We start from the raw sequence: 17,500 nt of genomic DNA, 5'->3' as shown, positions 1-17,500 counted from the left end.
AGTAAGACCTGTGATGTGGACGTACAGTAAGACCTGCGGTGTGGACGTACAGTAAGACCTGCGGTGTGGACGTACAGTACAGTAAGACCTGCGATGTGGACGTACAGTACAGTAAGACCTGCGATGTGTACGTACAGTAAGACCTGTGATGTGGACGTACAGTACAGTAAGACCTGCGGGGTGGACGTACAGTAAGACCTGCGGTGTGGACGTCCAGTAAGACCTGCGGGGTGGACGTCCAGTAAGACCTGCGGTGTGGACGTACAGTAAGACCTGCGGTGTGGACGTACAGTACAGTAAGACCTGCGATGTGGACGTACAGTAAGACCTGCGATGTGTACGTCCAGTAAGACGTGCGGGGTGGACGTACAGTAAGACCTGCGGGGTGGACGTCCAGTAAGACCTGCGGGGTGGACGTACAGTAAGACCTGCGATGTGGGACGTACAGTAAGACCTGCGGTGTGGACGTCCAGTAAGACCTGCGGGGTGGACGTCCAGTAAGACCTGCGGGGTGGACGTACAGTAAGACCTGCGGGGTGGACGTACAGTACAGTAAGACGTGCGGGGTGGACGTCCAGTAAGACCTGCGGGGTGGACGTCCAGTAAGACCTGCGGGGTGGACGTACAGTACAGTAAGACCTGCGATGTGGACGTCCAGTACAGTAAGACCTGCGGTGTGGACGTCCAGTAAGACCTGCGGGGTGGACGTACAGTAAGACCTGCGATGTGGACGTCCAGTAAGACCTGCGGGGTGGACGTCCAGTACAGTAAGACCTGCGGGGTGGACGTCCAGTAAGACCTGCGGGGTGGACGTCCAGTAAGACCTGCGGGGTGGACGTAGCCTCCAACACTCAGCCTCTCTGCTGCAGCTCAATGACAGCAGACTGGCCGATGATGTCGACATGCTGTTGTGAAGTGAGTCGATGGCCCTCTTACGCTCGGAATACATTTTGGGAGCAGCAGAGGTGGAGATATCCTCACTTTCTTTCAGTCCAGAAAACACTGGATCCTACATTTCCCATAATGCCGTGTAATTCTCTGGAAATTCAAAGACAGACTGTCATGACGGCTAGTTCAGAATACCATCTCATATTGAGAAATACGGCGTACTGTCGACGCATTAATTGCAGATTTCCGCTCAAAATATGCGGGGCTTGCATGATGTCATAATCCCCGCAAAAAAAGTCCCACATATTTTAGCAGAAAGATGAAAAATGTTAGGGGACCACTAAGGTCTATATAAAGAGACTTCAGATACAGTATTAGGGGACCACTAAGGTCTATATAAAGAGACTTCAGATACAGTATTAGGGGACCACTAAGGTCTATATAAAGAGACTTCAGATACAGTATTAGGGGACCACTAAGGTCTATATAAAAGAGACTTCAGATACAGTATTAGGGGACCACTAAGGTCTATATAAAAGAGACTTCAGATACAGTATTAGGGGACCACTAAGGTCTATATAAAGAGACTTCAGATACAGTATTAGGAGACCATTAAGGTCTATATAAAAGAGACTTCAGATACAGTATTAGGGGACCACTAAGGTCTATATAAAGAGACTTCAGATACAGTATTAGGAGACCATTAAGGTCTATATAAAGAGACTTCAGATACAGTATTAGGGGACCACTAAGGTCTATATAAAGAGACTTCAGATACAGTATTAGGGGACCACTAAGGTCTATATAAAAGAGACTTCAGATACAGTATTAGGGGACCACTAAGGCCTATATAAAAGAGACTTCAGATACAGTATTAGGGGACCACTAAGGTCTATATAAAAGAGACTTCAGATACAGTATTAGGGGACCACTAAGGTCTATATAAAAGAGACTTCAGATACAGTATTAGGACCACTAAGTGCTAGGCACTGTTAGGCAAGGACACTAGTGATGCGTCTCAGCATAGCCATCTAACACACACACACACACACACACACACACACACACACACACACGTGTGAATTCACCGTCCGTCTTCAGAGAGCTTCTGAAGTTTGAGTTTGATTAAGAAAACATTGTGTGTGTTCATGCACGGCGGTTTTCACACAGAACTGTCCTCCCTTCCTGCACGTCCTGCCGGATGACCCCCCCATCTCTCTGTGAACTGTTGCAACAGCAGAGGGTCAGCAGCTCAGAGATCTGCTAACGACAGCGCTGTGCCAACAAGCCGTAGGCTACGCAGCACTTTCACTTCCCAATCTGCAGCTTCCTGATGAGGAAGATCAGTCAACGGTCAGTCACACACACACACAGACACACACACACACACACACACAACAAACCACACAAACACCACACAAATACACAGACACACACACGCACACACACAGACAGACACACAAACACAACAAACCACACACACACACAAACACAACAAACCACACAAACACACACACACACACACAAATACACAGACAGACACACACACACACAACAAACCACACAAACACACACACACCACACAAATACACAGACAGACACACACACACACAACAAACCACACAAACACACACACCCACCCACACACCACACAGATACACAGACACACACACACACCACACACACAGACACACAACACACACACCCACACACCACACAGATACACAGATACACAGACACACACAACAAACCACACAAACACCCACCCACACAGACACACAACACACACACACACACACACACACACACACACACACACACACACACACACACACACACACACACACACACACAGACAGACACACACACACAACACACACACACACACACACACACACAGACACACACAAACCCACACAAACACACACACACACATACACAGACAGACACACACACACACACACACACACACACACACACACACACACACACACATACACAGACAGACACACACACACACACACACACACACACACACACACACACACACACACAACACACACACACACACACACACACACACAACACACACACACACACACACACACACACACAGACACACAACACACCACACAAACACACACCACACAAACACACAGACAGACACACACACACAACAAACCACACAAACACACACAGACACACAACAAACCCACACAAACACACAGACAGACACACACACACACACACACACACACACACACACACACACACACACACAGACAGACACACACACACAACACACACACACACACACACACACACACACACACAAACACACACAAACACCACACACACACACAGACAGACACACACACACACACACACACACACACACACACACACACACACACACACACACACACACACACACACACACACACACACACACACACACACACACACACACACACACACACACACACAGACAGACACACACACACACAGACACACACACACACACACCACACAAATACACAGACAGACACACACACACACACAACAAACCACACACACACACACACACACCACACAAACACACACCACACAAATACACAGACAGACACACACACACAACAAACCACACACACACACACACACCCACACAGACACACAAACACACCCACACAGACACACACACACAAACACAACAAACCACACAAACACCACACAAATACACAGACAGACACACACACACAACAAACCACACACACACACACACAACAAACCACACACACACACACACAAACACAACAAACCACACAAACACACACACACCACACAAATACACAGACAGACACACACAAACAACAAACCACACACACACTTATCAGGAACATTGAGCGGGGACTAAAGCAGGGAGATCAAATGTATTTACTGTATTTTCTCTACTAAGTGTTTCCTGCTAAGGAACGACACACAGAGGGACTAGTTTGACATCCCATAATATCAGGCTACAGCCACACTGCTACGCTATGGTTTAAAACCAGCATCTTCTGCTACGTTTCAGCCTGGCGTCCACACTATGCTGCCGCTGTTTGGGTTTGTAGTCTGGACCAGAGGTGGGGGACTCGAGTCACCAATTTGAGGACTTAAAAAAAAAAAAAAAAAAGGACGTTTTCTTAATGTAACAGCCGGGCCGTATTCTTTTTGAAAGTCCCAGTGTGTAACGTAGTTGTAAATGATCTAAATCTGTGTTGCCCGTTCACAAACTTGTCCTTTTTATGAATATTTACCTTGTGTGTGTGTGTGTGTGTGTGTGTGTGTGTGTGCTGCTGTGCGTCCCTGTGTGTGTAACAAGCATAGTGTGCACGTGCTGTGCACGAGCCTAGGAGCATTTTACTAATGCTCTGTTAAAATAACAATGAAATGCTGCGTTATTGACTTTAGACCAGGTTTTTGTTGGTCAATGGTGCCATCACTTCCCACTGCCTCAAGATAGCAATACGCCCAGAATGCACCTGAACACACCACCCTGTAAGACCAGCACGCCCAGAATGCACCTGAACACACCTCCCTGTAAGACCAGCACGCCCAGAATGCACCTGAACACACCTCCCTGTAAGACCAGCACGCCCAGAATGCACCTGAACACACCTCCCTGTAAGACCAGCACGCCCAGAATGCACCTGAACACACCTCCCTGTAAGACCAGCACGCCCAGAATGCACCTGAACACACCACCCTGTAAGACCAGCACGCCCAGAATGCACCTGAACACACCTCCCTGTAAGACCAGCACGCCCAGAATGCACCTGAACACACCTCCCTGTAAGACCAGCACGCCCAGAATGCACCTGAACACACCTCCCTGTAAGACCAGCACGCCCAGAATGCACCTGAACACACCTCCCTGTAAGACCAGCACGCCCAGAATGCACTTGAACACACCTCCCTGTAAGACCAGCACGCCCAGAATGCACCTGAACACACCACCCTGTAAGACCAGCACGCCCAGAATGCACCTGAACACACCACCCTGTAAGACCAGCACGCCCAGAATGCACCTGAACACACCACCCTGTAAGACCAGCACGCCCAAAATGCACCTGAACACACCTCCCTGTAAGACCAACATGCCCAGAATGCACCTGAACACACCTCCCTGTAAGACCAGCACGCCCATGGGCGCACAGATGGGCGCAGGTGCATTTGTTATTTAAACGACGTGGGCGCTGGACGGGAAACTGACAACTGGGTCGGTCTTAAACTAGCAAAGACACTTGCGTCGGGCTTTGCGCTGCGCTGTGCCGGGTGCAAGATAGGACCCAAAGACTTGAGACTTGCTTGTTGACTTGCACGTCTGACTTACTCCCACCTCTGGTCTGGACGGACACAAACGGAGACCTTTGGAAATGAGGACGCACGTCAGTCAGTCTTATCGGTTAGGCGTAAGGGTTAGCAGCGAAGGCGTAGCAGACACACTTACAACGCGTCCGAGTTGATTTGAACGCACCATAAGTAGGCGACATGCACGTTACTCAGGTTGCATGAGTTGATTGATAGACTCATATAGCTATAGGCAATAATAAAATATTATAAAATATATATACAAAATAATATAGGGAGGCAAGGTTACCAGCAGCAGTTTGCAGTTTGGGCGGCCCGCCTAAGCTGGGGAACCCTACCGCCTTTTACACACACGCAATACACATTGTATTATTGTATATGGACTATGGTTAACTGCTCCTCAGATCTCTGCAGGGTAAATCCAGACAGCTAGCTAGACTATCTGTCCAATCTGAGACTAAAACTACTTTTGAACGTCCACATGTTCCACCAAAACAAGCTCCTTCCTGAGACTATTTAGCAGAGGCACCGTGGCTCCGTCTGGAGCTTAGCCCCGCCCACGATGATTGTGATTGGTCTAAAGAAATGCCAATAAACCAGAGCAGGTTGTTCTCCCATCCAGGAATGCTGTGTGGACTAGACAGACCCCCCTCCACAGAGCTGTGGAGGAGGGTCTGACTTAACTACCCCCTCCCAGATAAACTCACCACTTCCATGACTTTGACCCCACAGCGGACCGTGTCCAGGTTGGCTGACGGGACGGTGAACCAGGACGATTTGGGGTTGGGAGCCGTCGTCGAGGAGTAAACGTCTGTCATGATGGAGCTGGACAGAGAAAGATACAGTTACACACCAACACACACACACACACACACACACACACAAACAGACACACACACACACACACACACACACACACACACACACACACACACAGACACACACACACACACACACACACAAAGACAAACACACACAGACAAACACACACCCCGACAAAAACACACACACACACAGAGAGACACACACAGAGACACACACACACACACACACAGAGACACACACACACACACACACACACACACACACACACACACACACACACACACACAGAGAGACACACACACACAGACACACACACACACACACAGACAGACACACAAACACACACACACACACACACACAGAGAGACACACACACACACAGAGACACACACACACAGAAACACACACACACAGAAACACACACACACACACACAAACACAGACACACACACACAGACAAACACACACACCCCGACAAAAACACAGACAGACAGACAGACAGACACACACACACACACACACACACACACCCCGACAAAAACAAACACACACACACACACACACACACACACACCCCGACAAAAACAAACACACACACACACACAGAGACAGACACACACACACACACACCCCGACAAAAACACAGACAGACAGACAGACAGACAGACAGAGACACGCACACACACACACACGGAGGTGTGTTGCAGCCGTTGCAGCCGTTTATTGTAGCGATATGTCATCTTTTATGTCTTTTATATCTTTTATAGGCCAATCAAGCCGCTGTGCTTTCTGATGGGAAAAGTTGGAGGGAAATACCCGCGAATCAACTCTTACATACGGGACTGTACTCCAGTCAACCGTGCTGGGTGTGTGCGATGCATGCCGAAGTGAAGAACGGATCTTGTATTTGTTAAAGAAAAAGAAGCTAATGTATGCCGTGTTTCCCGGATAAAGTGACGCTCCTCTAAAGAAACGACGTCAAAAGTTAAACTGACAGAATCGTAAACTTAGTCTGGCGTGTGGAGGTGAGAGAGAGTCGAAAGTCTTCTAATAAGGGCCTACAATCGGCTAAAGTGACCCGCTGAAACAGGAAGTTAGTTTGCTGTAAACAATGTAATAAAACGTGAATGTTTCCGAAATAAACTCACCGTTTAAGTGTCTTCCTGTTCGCAGAAAAATAAAGTTCCCAGCAGCGGAGTTCAACTTTAACTTGTTGCTTTGTTTCAGCTGAGAAACTGGTTTCAGTCCGACTTCCGCATCCAGTCCGTTTTTACTCTGTGAAGACGGACCGGCCGCTTCCTGTCAACCCTTTCACATTAAAAGTGTTTCAGTTACTCTGTATTTATTAGGGGTCCAAGCCCGAGTCTGCAGGAACCGGCGGCAGAGCTGCGCCTTCGCACAGCAGGGCTGTGGAAACCTATTGTTATTATAACTGATTATTCATTATTATTATTCTCCCACTACTCCACTACAGCCTAAACCGTACATGGTGGAGGGGGTTGCCATTTTCAGGAGCTCTGCAAGGACCTCAGGCGCAACAATTGACCCACTTCCACCACTAGGTGGCGCTATAGCAGAAAAAAAACCCCGCGTTTGGCTCTGTAACTCCTACACCGGACACCGGACATTTAAAAACCATGTAGCTATGGGATTATTTTTGTGCCTTTAATTCCAAACAAAACTTCTCAAGTATCAAACAGAAAACACTACCTCAAGAAAGGAAATATCATAAAAGAAAAGGAGCAGTTACACCTAGAAACAACGTGTGTATTAGCATCATATAAATAAAAGATGGGTTAATGATGAGTAATTGTCTCATTATTTAGTTTTTTATCCCATCATTTAGTTTTTTTAATATATATATATATATATATATATATATATAATATTTATATTCCGGTGAAACCTGATGAAACTAAACAGATTACTAAATAAAACCCTCTGAAATAGTTTCTACTTTAACTTCTACTGACTCAATGTCTATAAATACTACTGTATACTGTGTTCATCAGTAGTATGTATGTGTGTTGTCCAGTGTCTGTGTGTGTGTGTGTGTGTGTGTTGTCCAGTGTCTGTGTGTGTGTCTGTGTGTTGTCCAGTGTCTGTGTGCGAGTGTGTGTGTGTGTGTGTTGTCCGGTGTCTGTGTGTGTGTCTGTGTGTTGTCCAGCGTGTGTGTGTGTGTGTGTTGTCCAGTGTCTGTGTGTGTGTGTGTGTGTGTGTGTGTGTGTGTGTCGTGTGTCTGTGTGTGTCTGTGTGTGTGTGTGTGTGTGTGTGTGTGTGTGTGTGTGTTGTCCGTGTGTCTGTGTGTCTGTGTGTGTGTGTGTGTGTGTGTGTGTGTGTGTGTGTGTGTGTGTCTGTGTGTGTGTGTGTGTGTGTGTGTGTGTGTGTGTGTGTGTGTGTGTGTGTGTGTGTGTGTGTGTTGTCGGGTGTGTGTGTGTCTGTGTGTTGTCCAGCGTGTGTGTGTGTGTGTGTGTGTTGTCCGGTGTCTGTGTGCGAGTGTCTGTGTGTGTGTGTCCAGCGTGTGTGTGTGTGTCCAGCGTGTGTGTGTCTGTGTGCGTGTGTCCAGCGTGTGTGTGTGTGTGTGTCTGTGTGTGTGTGTTGTCCGGTGTCTGTGTGTGTGTGTGTGTGTCCAGTGTCTGTGTGTGTGTGTGTTGTCCAGTGTCTGTGTGGGAATGTGTGTGTGTCTGTGTGTGTGTGTCTGTGTGTGTGTGTGTCTGTGTGTGTGTGTGTGTGTGTGTGTGTGTGTGTCTGTGTGTGTGTGTGTGTGTGTGTGTGTGTGTTTTGTGTGTGTGTTGTCCAGTGTCTGTGTGTGTGTGTGTGTGTTGTCCAGTGTCTGTGTGTGTGTGTGTGTGTGTGTGTGTGTGTGTGTGTGTGTGTCAGTGTCTGTGTGTGTGTGTGTGTGTGTTGTCCAGTGTCTGTGTGTGTGTGTGTGTGTGTGTGTGTGTGTGTGTGTGTGTGTGTGTGTGTGTTGTCCAGTGTCTGTCTGTGTTGTCCAGTGTCTGTGTGTGAATGTGTGTTTTGTGTGTGTGTTGTCCAGTGTCTGTGTGTGTGTGTGTTGTCCAGCGTGTGTGTGTGTGTGTGTGTGTGTGTGTGTGTGTGTGTGTGTGTGTGTGTGTGTGTGTGTGTGTGTGTGTGTTGTCCGGTGTGTGTGTGTGTGTGTTGTCCAGTGTCTGTGTGTGAATGTGTGTTTTGTGTGTGTGTTGTCCAGTGTCTGTGTGTGTGTGTGTGTGTGTGTGTGTGTGTGTGTGTGTGTGTGTGTGTGTGTGTGTGTGTGTGTGTGTGTGTGTGTTGTCCGGTGTCTGTGTGTGTGTGTGTTGTCCAGTGTCTGTGTGTGTGTGTGTCTGTGTGTGTTGTCCGGTGTCTGTGTGCGAGTGTCTGTGTGTGTGTGTCCAGTGTCTGTGTGTGTGTGTGTGTGTCTGTGTGTGTGTGTGTTGTCCAGTGTCTGTGTGTGTGTGTTTGTCCAGTGTCTGTGTGTGTGTGTGTGTGTGTGTGTGTGTGTTGTGTGTGTGTGTGTGTGTGTCTGTGTGTGTTGTCCAGTGTCTGTGTGTGTGTCGTGTGTGTGTGTGTGTGTGTGTGTGTGTGTGTGTGTCAGTGTGTGTGTGTGTGTGTTGTCAGTGTCTGTGTGTGTGTGTGTGTGTGTGTGTGTGTATTGTCCAGTGTCCTGTGTCTGTGTGTGTGTGTGTTGTCCGGTGTCTGTGTGTGAATGTGTGTGTGTCTGTGTGTGTGTCCAGCGTGTGTGTGTGTGTGTGTGTGTGTGTATTGTCCAGTGTCTGTGTGTGTGTGTGTGTGTGTGTGTGTGTGTGTGTGTGTGTTGTCCAGTGTCTGTGTGTGTCTGTGTGTGTGTTGTCCAGTGTCTGTGTGTGTGTGTTGTCCAGTGTCTGTGTGTGTGTGTGTGTGTCTGTGTGTGTGTGTTGTCCAGTGTCTGTGTGTGTGTGTGTTGTCCAGTGTCTGTGTGTGTGTGTTGTCCAGTGTCTGTGTGTGTGTGTGTTGTCCAGTGTCTGTGTGTGTGTGTGTGTTGTCCAGTGTCTGTGTGTGTGTGTTGTCGTGTCTGTGTGTGTGTGTGTGTGTGTGTGTGTGTGTGTGTTGTCCGGTGTCTGTGTGTGTGTGCGAGTGTGTGTGTGTGTGTCTGTGTGTGTGTGTGTTGTCCAGTGTCTGTGTGTGTGTGTTGTCCAGTGTCTGTGTGTGTGTGCGAGTGTGTGTGTGTGTGTCTGTGTGTGTGTCTGTGTAACTATATATCATTTTATGAATGGATATTGTCTCGCAGTGTTCATGAAGTATATACTGAAATGTCAACTGCACACAAGTCCAAATATTATGCGTGTTATTGCAGTATTAATACACTCCGTTCCTCTCAGTTCCTGTTTAAAGCTTTAATGTCATTCATAATGTCAGCAGCACAGAAACACACCAAGAATCACAACGGACAAATCATAATGAAATCATTTCATTTACTATGAAAAACATCTGCACATTTTGAGAAAAAAGTCAGAATATTACATTTAAAAATGTGGATTATTTTGAGAATAAAAGGTCAGAAAACTACGTTTAAAAAAATGGATTTTTTTAAGAATAAAAGTCATATAATTTTAGAAAAAGATTGGAATATTATGAGCACAAAATATCGGAGTAAAAAGTTGGAATATTTTGATTATAAACGTAATATTACAGAAAAATCTCCCCAATTATCTCAATATTGGGCGATCAAATGTAGCCCAGTTCACACACTTTTTGACCGTAGCTTCATAAGAAGAAGGATTTTATTTTTTTAAACCTGATTTAACCCAAACCTGACTTTTAAAAAATACATTTATGAAAGATAACTGCACGCACAATAACATGATGGTTATTTATTTCTAACTCTTCGTGATTCACACACAGTTATTGGTGTAAACGTCACCAGACTCCCTTCGGAAATGTGTCCGTTTAATGTCCGCCTTGCTTGGAACCAACGTTAGATTAAATGGAAAAAGCGTCGAACAAGTCAGTGTTTACTTTAAGTGTCTTCTGCTGAATTCGGCATTAAAATAACATGAATACAGCTTACTTTTTGAGCAAAAACTTCCATTTTTACGATCTGATTCCTGCTGTACCTCAGTTTGTCCTGACGTGTTGCTTTCTCTCAGTCGATGGCTGACTAACAGTTATGGTACGTGTCCCTTTACGCATTTTTATTTAAACAGAAGGGATCGCCCCGCTTGTTCTCAGCATTGCACGCCATTGTTCTCGCCACTAGCAGTCATCAGTTTCTCTTCACTGACCAATGACGAGCAAAGAAAACAGGCTCCGCCCTCCTGCAATCGCGATGGCTGCAGCCGATTGGACGAAACGCTACACGTGGGGATGTCTGCCCCCCAGGATTTCTAAACGGACCAACATGACGATCTCATATTTTAGGAAAATAGTTCACTGAAACGTGTTTCTGAAAACATTTTGAGCGAGAAACAGGCCGTGCAGTTGCTGAATCTGTTGAATCTGCTGAATTTGTCTTTGAAATTATGGCAAAATGTCACTAAAACGTCCACTAAAAGTTGTGTTGTTGCTGCTGACAGACTCAGGTTATTATTCTAAGTGTCTGACAACATTATGAAAGGATCCCTACAGAGATAGACCTTTTAGTTAAAGAGGAAGATCCTTTTAGTTTAACATGAAACAGCCCCGAAATCACCATCACCAAACTACACCAGACTCCATGTAAATAATCAGGACTTTTAGCGTGTATAGAGCCAGCATATCTCCACCAGACTCCATGTAAATAATCAGGACTTTTAGCGTGTATAGAGCCAGCATATCTCCACCAGACTCCATGTAAATAATCAGGACTTTTAGCGTGTATAGAGCCAGCATATTTCCACCAGACTCCATGTAAATAATCAGGACTTTTAGCGTGTATAGAGCCAGCATATCTCTACCAGACTCCATGTAAATAATCAGGACTTTTAGCGTGTATAGAGCCAGCATATCTCCACCAGACTCCATGTAAATAATCAGGACTTTTAGCGTGTATAGAGCCAGCATATCTCCACCAGACTCCATGTACATAATCAGGACTTTTAGCGTGTATAGAGCCAGCATATTTCCACCAGACTCCATGTAAATAATCAGGACTTTTAGCGTGTATAGAGCCAGCATATTTCCACCAGACTCCATGTAAATAATCAGGACTTTTAGCGTGTATAGAGCCAGCATATTTCCACCAGACTCCATGTAAATAATCAGGACTTTTAGCGTGTATAGAGCCAGCATATCTCCACCAGACTCCATGTAAATAATCAGGACTTTTAGCGTGTATAGAGCCAGCATATCTCCACCAGACTCCATGTAAATAATCAGGACTTTTAGCGTGTATAGAGCCAGCATATTTCCACCAGACTCCATGTAAATAATCAGGACTTTTAGCGTGTATAGAGCCAGCATATCTCCACATGTAAATGGGTGAATTAAGGGTTTATTTCAACCAAACCAGAGTGGTGATTGTTGGAACAGTGGAAAGATGAACCAAGACGGCTTTTGGTAGTTTTATTTAGTTTCTGTCCACTTTGAATGAAGTGTGTTTTACGATGATAAAAGTCCTGATTATTTACATGGAGTCTGGTGGGTTTGGTGATGGCGTTTTGAGCGAGAAATAGGCCACACAGCAGCTGAATCTGTCTTCATTTCAGATCGACAACGGTCAGTTTAAAAGATTTCCGTCAGCTTTGGAGAGGCGGCGAGCCGAGCCGGCCGCTCCTCATTTGCATAAAGTTGGCTGGATTCAACTGTATGCAAATGAGGAGCGGGAAACTCAACGCTCCCAGAATGCTTTGCACGGCTGCTCCCGTAGACAGTTGAATGGGAAAGTGTGGATTTGACGCTGACGGTGGATAAGTATTATCTGTTCCACATTTAATCTCAATCCCAACTCGGAGCAGATGAAGCCCTAAACGACCCAGAATGCAGTGCAGCATGAAAACAGATGAAAGAGAGAAACAGCTGGAGAGATGATTACAGATTACAATGACAGGCCGAGTCCCAGTATGCGAGTACTCTCTGCTGTAGTATTACTGTAGTTTTCCCTCTCACGGGGACTTGGGAGGCAGCGTGGAGGCTTCCTCTCCTTCGCTGCCCAGCAGAGAGACATCACTGCCAGACCGCGACAGCAGAGCGCCGCGGTCCCCGACCTCCACCTGCAGAACAAGATGACCTAGGAGTTATCAACAAGACACACACACACACACACACACACACACACACACACACACACACACACACACACACACACACACACACACACACACACACACACACACACACACACACACACACACACACACACACACACACAGAGATATACACACACACACACACACACACACACAGAGATATACACACACACAGACACACACACACAGACACACACGCACACACACACAGACACACACACACACACACACACACACACACACACACACACACACACACACACACACACACACACACACACACAGACACACACACACACAGACACACAGACAGACACACACACACAGACAGACACACACACACACACACACAGACACACACACACACACACACACACAGACACACACAGACAGACACACACACACACACACACACACACACACAGACAGACACACAGCACACACACACACACACACACACACACACACACAGACACACACACACACACACACACAGACACACACACACACACACACACATACACAGACACACAGACACACAGACAGACACACACACACACACACACACACACACACAGACACACACACACACACAGACACACACACACACACACACACACACAGACACACACACACAGACATACAAACACACCCACAGACATACATAGACATACAGACACACAGACAGACACACACACACACACACACACACACACACACACACAGACACACACACACACACACACACACACACACACACACACACACACACACACACACACACACACAGACACACAGACACACACACACACACACACACACACACACACACACACACACACACACACAGACAGACACACAGACACACAGACAGACACAGACACACACACACACACACACACACACACACACACACACACACACACACACACACACACACACACACACACACACACACACACACACACACAAACACACACACACACACATACACAGACACACAGAGACACAGACACAGAGACACACACACACACACACACACACACACACACACACAGACAGACACACAGACAGACAGTCTCACCATGATGGCGGCGGAGCTGTGGCGGCGTCCGAGTGCTCTGCAGGAGAACACGCAGACGGTGGCGACGACACAAACCTGCAGGACGAGCAGAACCAGCAGGGCGCCCAGAGGTCCGGAAACACTCACCTGGAAAGATCCGGAAACAGGCAGAAAGTAACTAAGTACATTTACTCCAGGACTATACTTCAGTACCAGATGTTGAGATACTTGTACTTTACTTGAGCCTTTTCTTTTCATGCCACTTTCTACTTCTACTCCACTACATTCATCTGTTCCAGCTTTAGTTACTAATTACTTTAGTTACTAGTTACTTTAGTTACTCCGCTACATTCATCTGTTACAGCTTTAGTTACTAGTTACTTTAGTTACTAGTTACTTTAGTTACTCCGCTACATTCATCTGTTCCAGCTTTAGTTACTAGTTACTTTAGTTACTCCGCTACATTCATCTGTTCCAGCTTTAGTTACTAGTTACTTTAGTTACACCATAATATTCATCTGTTCCAGCTTTAGTTACTAGTTACTTTAGTTACTCCGCTACATTCATCTGTTACAGCTTTAGTTACTAGTTACTTTAGTTACTAGTTACTTTAGTTACTCCGCTACATTCATCTGTTCCAGCTTTAGTTACTAGTTACTTTAGTTACTAGTTACTTTAGTTACTCCGCTACATTCATCTGTTCCAGCTTTAGTTACTAGTTACTTTAGTTACTAGTTACTTTAGTTACTCCACTACATTCATCTGTTCCAGCTTTAGTTACGAGTTACTTTAGTTACTAGTTACTTTAGTTACTCCTCTACATTCATCTGTTACAGCTTTAGTTACTAGTTACTTTAGTTACTCCACTACATTCATCTGTTACAGCTTTAGTTACTAGTTACTTTAGTTACTAGTTACTTTAGTTACTCCGCTACATTCATCTGTTACAGCTTTAGTTACTAGTTACTTTAGTTACTAGTTACTTTAGTTACTCCGCTACATTCATCTGTTACAGATTTAGTTACTAGTTACTTTAGTTGCTAGTTACTTTAGTTACTCCACTACATTCATCTGTTCCAGCTTTAGTTACTAGTTACTTTAGTTACTCCGCTACATTCATCTGTTCCAGCTTTAGTTACTAGTTACTTTAGTTACTCCGCTACATTCATCTGTTCCAGCTTTAGTTACTAGTTACTTTAGTTACTCCGCTACATTCATCTGTTCCAGCTTTAGTTACTAGTTACTTTAGTAACTCCGCTACATTCATCTGTTATAGCTTTAGTTACTAGTTACTTTAGTTACTCCACTACATTCATCTGTTCCAGCTTTAGTTACTAGTTACTTTAGTTACTAGTTACTTTAGTTACTCCACTACATTCATCTGTTATAGCTTTAGTTACTAGTTACTTTAGTTACTAGTTACTTTAGTTACTCCACTACATTCACCTGTTCCAGCTTTAGTTACTAGTTACTTTAGTTACTCCTCAACATTCATCTGTTACAGCTTTAGTTACTAGTTACTTTAGTTACTAGTTACTTTAGTTACTCTGCTACATTCATCTGTTCCAGCTTTAGTTACTAGTTACTTTAGTTACTAGTTACTTTAGTTACTCCTCTACATTCATCTGTTCCAGCTTTAGTTACTAGTTACTTTAGTTACTTTAGTTACTCCACTACATTCATCTGTTCCAGCTTTAGTTACTAGTTACTTTAGTTACTCCACTACATTCATCTGTTCCAGCTTTAGTTACTAGTTACTTTAGTTACTAGTTACTTTAGTTACTCCGCTACATTCCTCTGTTCCAGCTTTAGTTACTAGTTACTTTAGTTACTCCTCTACATTCATCTGTTACAGCTTTAGTTACTAGTTACTTTAGTTACTCCACTACATTCATCTGTTATAGCTTTAGTTACTAGTTACTTTAGTTACTCCGCTACATTCATCTGTTACAGCTTTAGTTACTAGTTACTTTAGTTACTCCACTACATTCATCTGTTATAGCTTTAGTTACTAGTTACTTTAGTTACTCCGCTACATTCATCTGTTCCAGCTTTAGTTACTAGTTACTTTAGTTACTCCACTACATTCATCTGTTACAGCTTTAGTTACTAGTTACTTTAGTTACTCCACTACATTCATCTGTTATAGCTTTAGTTACTAGTTACTTTAGTTACTAGTTACTTTAGTTACTCCGCTACATTCATCTGTTCCAGCTTTAGTTACTAGTTACTTTAGTTACTAGTTACTTTAGTTATTAGTTACTTTAGTTACTCCGCTACATTCATCTGTTCCAGCTTTAGTTACTAGTTACTTTAGTTACTAGTTACTTTAGTTACTCCACTACATTCATCTGTTCCAGCTTTAGTTACTAGTTACTTTAATTACTAGTTACTTTACACATTCAGATTACTGATGTTTGAGTATAAAGTAAACTAGATATAATATAACGGCTACAAGTCAGAGAATATTGATTGACTGGCCACACACACACACACACACACACACACACACACACACACACACACACACACACACACACACACACACACACACACACACACACACACACACACACACACACACACACACACACACACACAGTCAGAGAGATGACTTACATCCAGCACCCTCAACCGTTCGATGCAGTTCAGGATCTGTTGTTCCGAGGGATCGTACCCGGAGAAGTTGTCGGGGTCACAGAGGCGCTGAGAGGGGGGGCCGTCGGCGAGCAGCCAGCTGAGATAGGCCACGCCCACCAGACCAACCGCCACGCTGAGCAGGTTCCACACCAGGCACGCCCTCACCTGGAAAACACAAGAAAACGTGGGGAACAAAGGCACAAAAAACATTTGTGAGTGTGTGTGTCGCTGTGTGTGTGTGTCTGTGTGTGTGTGTGTGTGTGTGTCGCTGTGTGTGTGTGTGTGTGTGTGTGTGTGTGTGTGTGTGTGTGTGTGTGTGTGTGTGTGTCTGTGTGTGTGTGTGTGTGTGTGTGTGTGTGTGTGTGTGTGTGTGTGTGTCTGTGAGTGTGTGTGTGTGCGTGTGTGTGTCTGTGAGTGTGTGTGTGACTGTGAGTGTGTGTGTGCGTGTGTGTGTGTCTGTGTGAGTGTGTGTGTGTGTTTGTGTGTGTCTGTGAGTGTGTGTGTGACTGTGAGTGTGTGTCTCTGTCTCTGTGTG

The 17,500-nt window shown here is 45.2% G+C and overlaps 2 protein-coding genes across 3 annotated transcripts in view; both read right to left on the bottom strand.

Annotated features, from left to right (window-relative positions):
- Positions 1–7,355, bottom strand: part of cmtm6 (CKLF-like MARVEL transmembrane domain containing 6) — a 21,146-nt gene extending 13,791 nt beyond the window's left edge. The window contains exons 1-2 of the mRNA XM_078245111.1: positions 7,212–7,355; positions 5,946–6,063 (exon numbers count right to left, since the gene is read on the bottom strand). Coding sequence (XP_078101237.1) covers positions 5,946–6,056 — 111 coding nt within the window. The 5' untranslated portion in view covers positions 6,057–6,063; positions 7,212–7,355. The remainder of the gene's footprint in view (positions 1–5,945; positions 6,064–7,211) is intronic.
- Positions 7,356–10,418: 3,063 nt separating this feature from the next.
- LOC144513916 (membrane-spanning 4-domains subfamily A member 4A-like) overlaps positions 10,419–17,500 on the bottom strand; it is a 13,919-nt gene continuing 6,837 nt past the window's right edge. For both annotated transcript variants that reach the window (XM_078245107.1, XM_078245105.1), the window contains exons 5-7: positions 16,945–17,130; positions 14,347–14,472; positions 10,419–13,226 (exon numbers count right to left, since the gene is read on the bottom strand). In XM_078245107.1, coding sequence (XP_078101233.1) covers positions 13,119–13,226; positions 14,347–14,472; positions 16,945–17,130 — 420 coding nt within the window. In that variant the 3' untranslated portion in view covers positions 10,419–13,118. The remainder of the gene's footprint in view (positions 13,227–14,346; positions 14,473–16,944; positions 17,131–17,500) is intronic.

Source organism: Sander vitreus, unplaced genomic scaffold (assembly GCF_031162955.1).
Source record: "Sander vitreus isolate 19-12246 unplaced genomic scaffold, sanVit1 ctg380_0, whole genome shotgun sequence".
NCBI classification, from domain to species: domain Eukaryota; kingdom Metazoa; phylum Chordata; class Actinopteri; order Perciformes; family Percidae; genus Sander; species Sander vitreus.
This window is presented reverse-complemented; position numbering and strand designations above follow the sequence as displayed.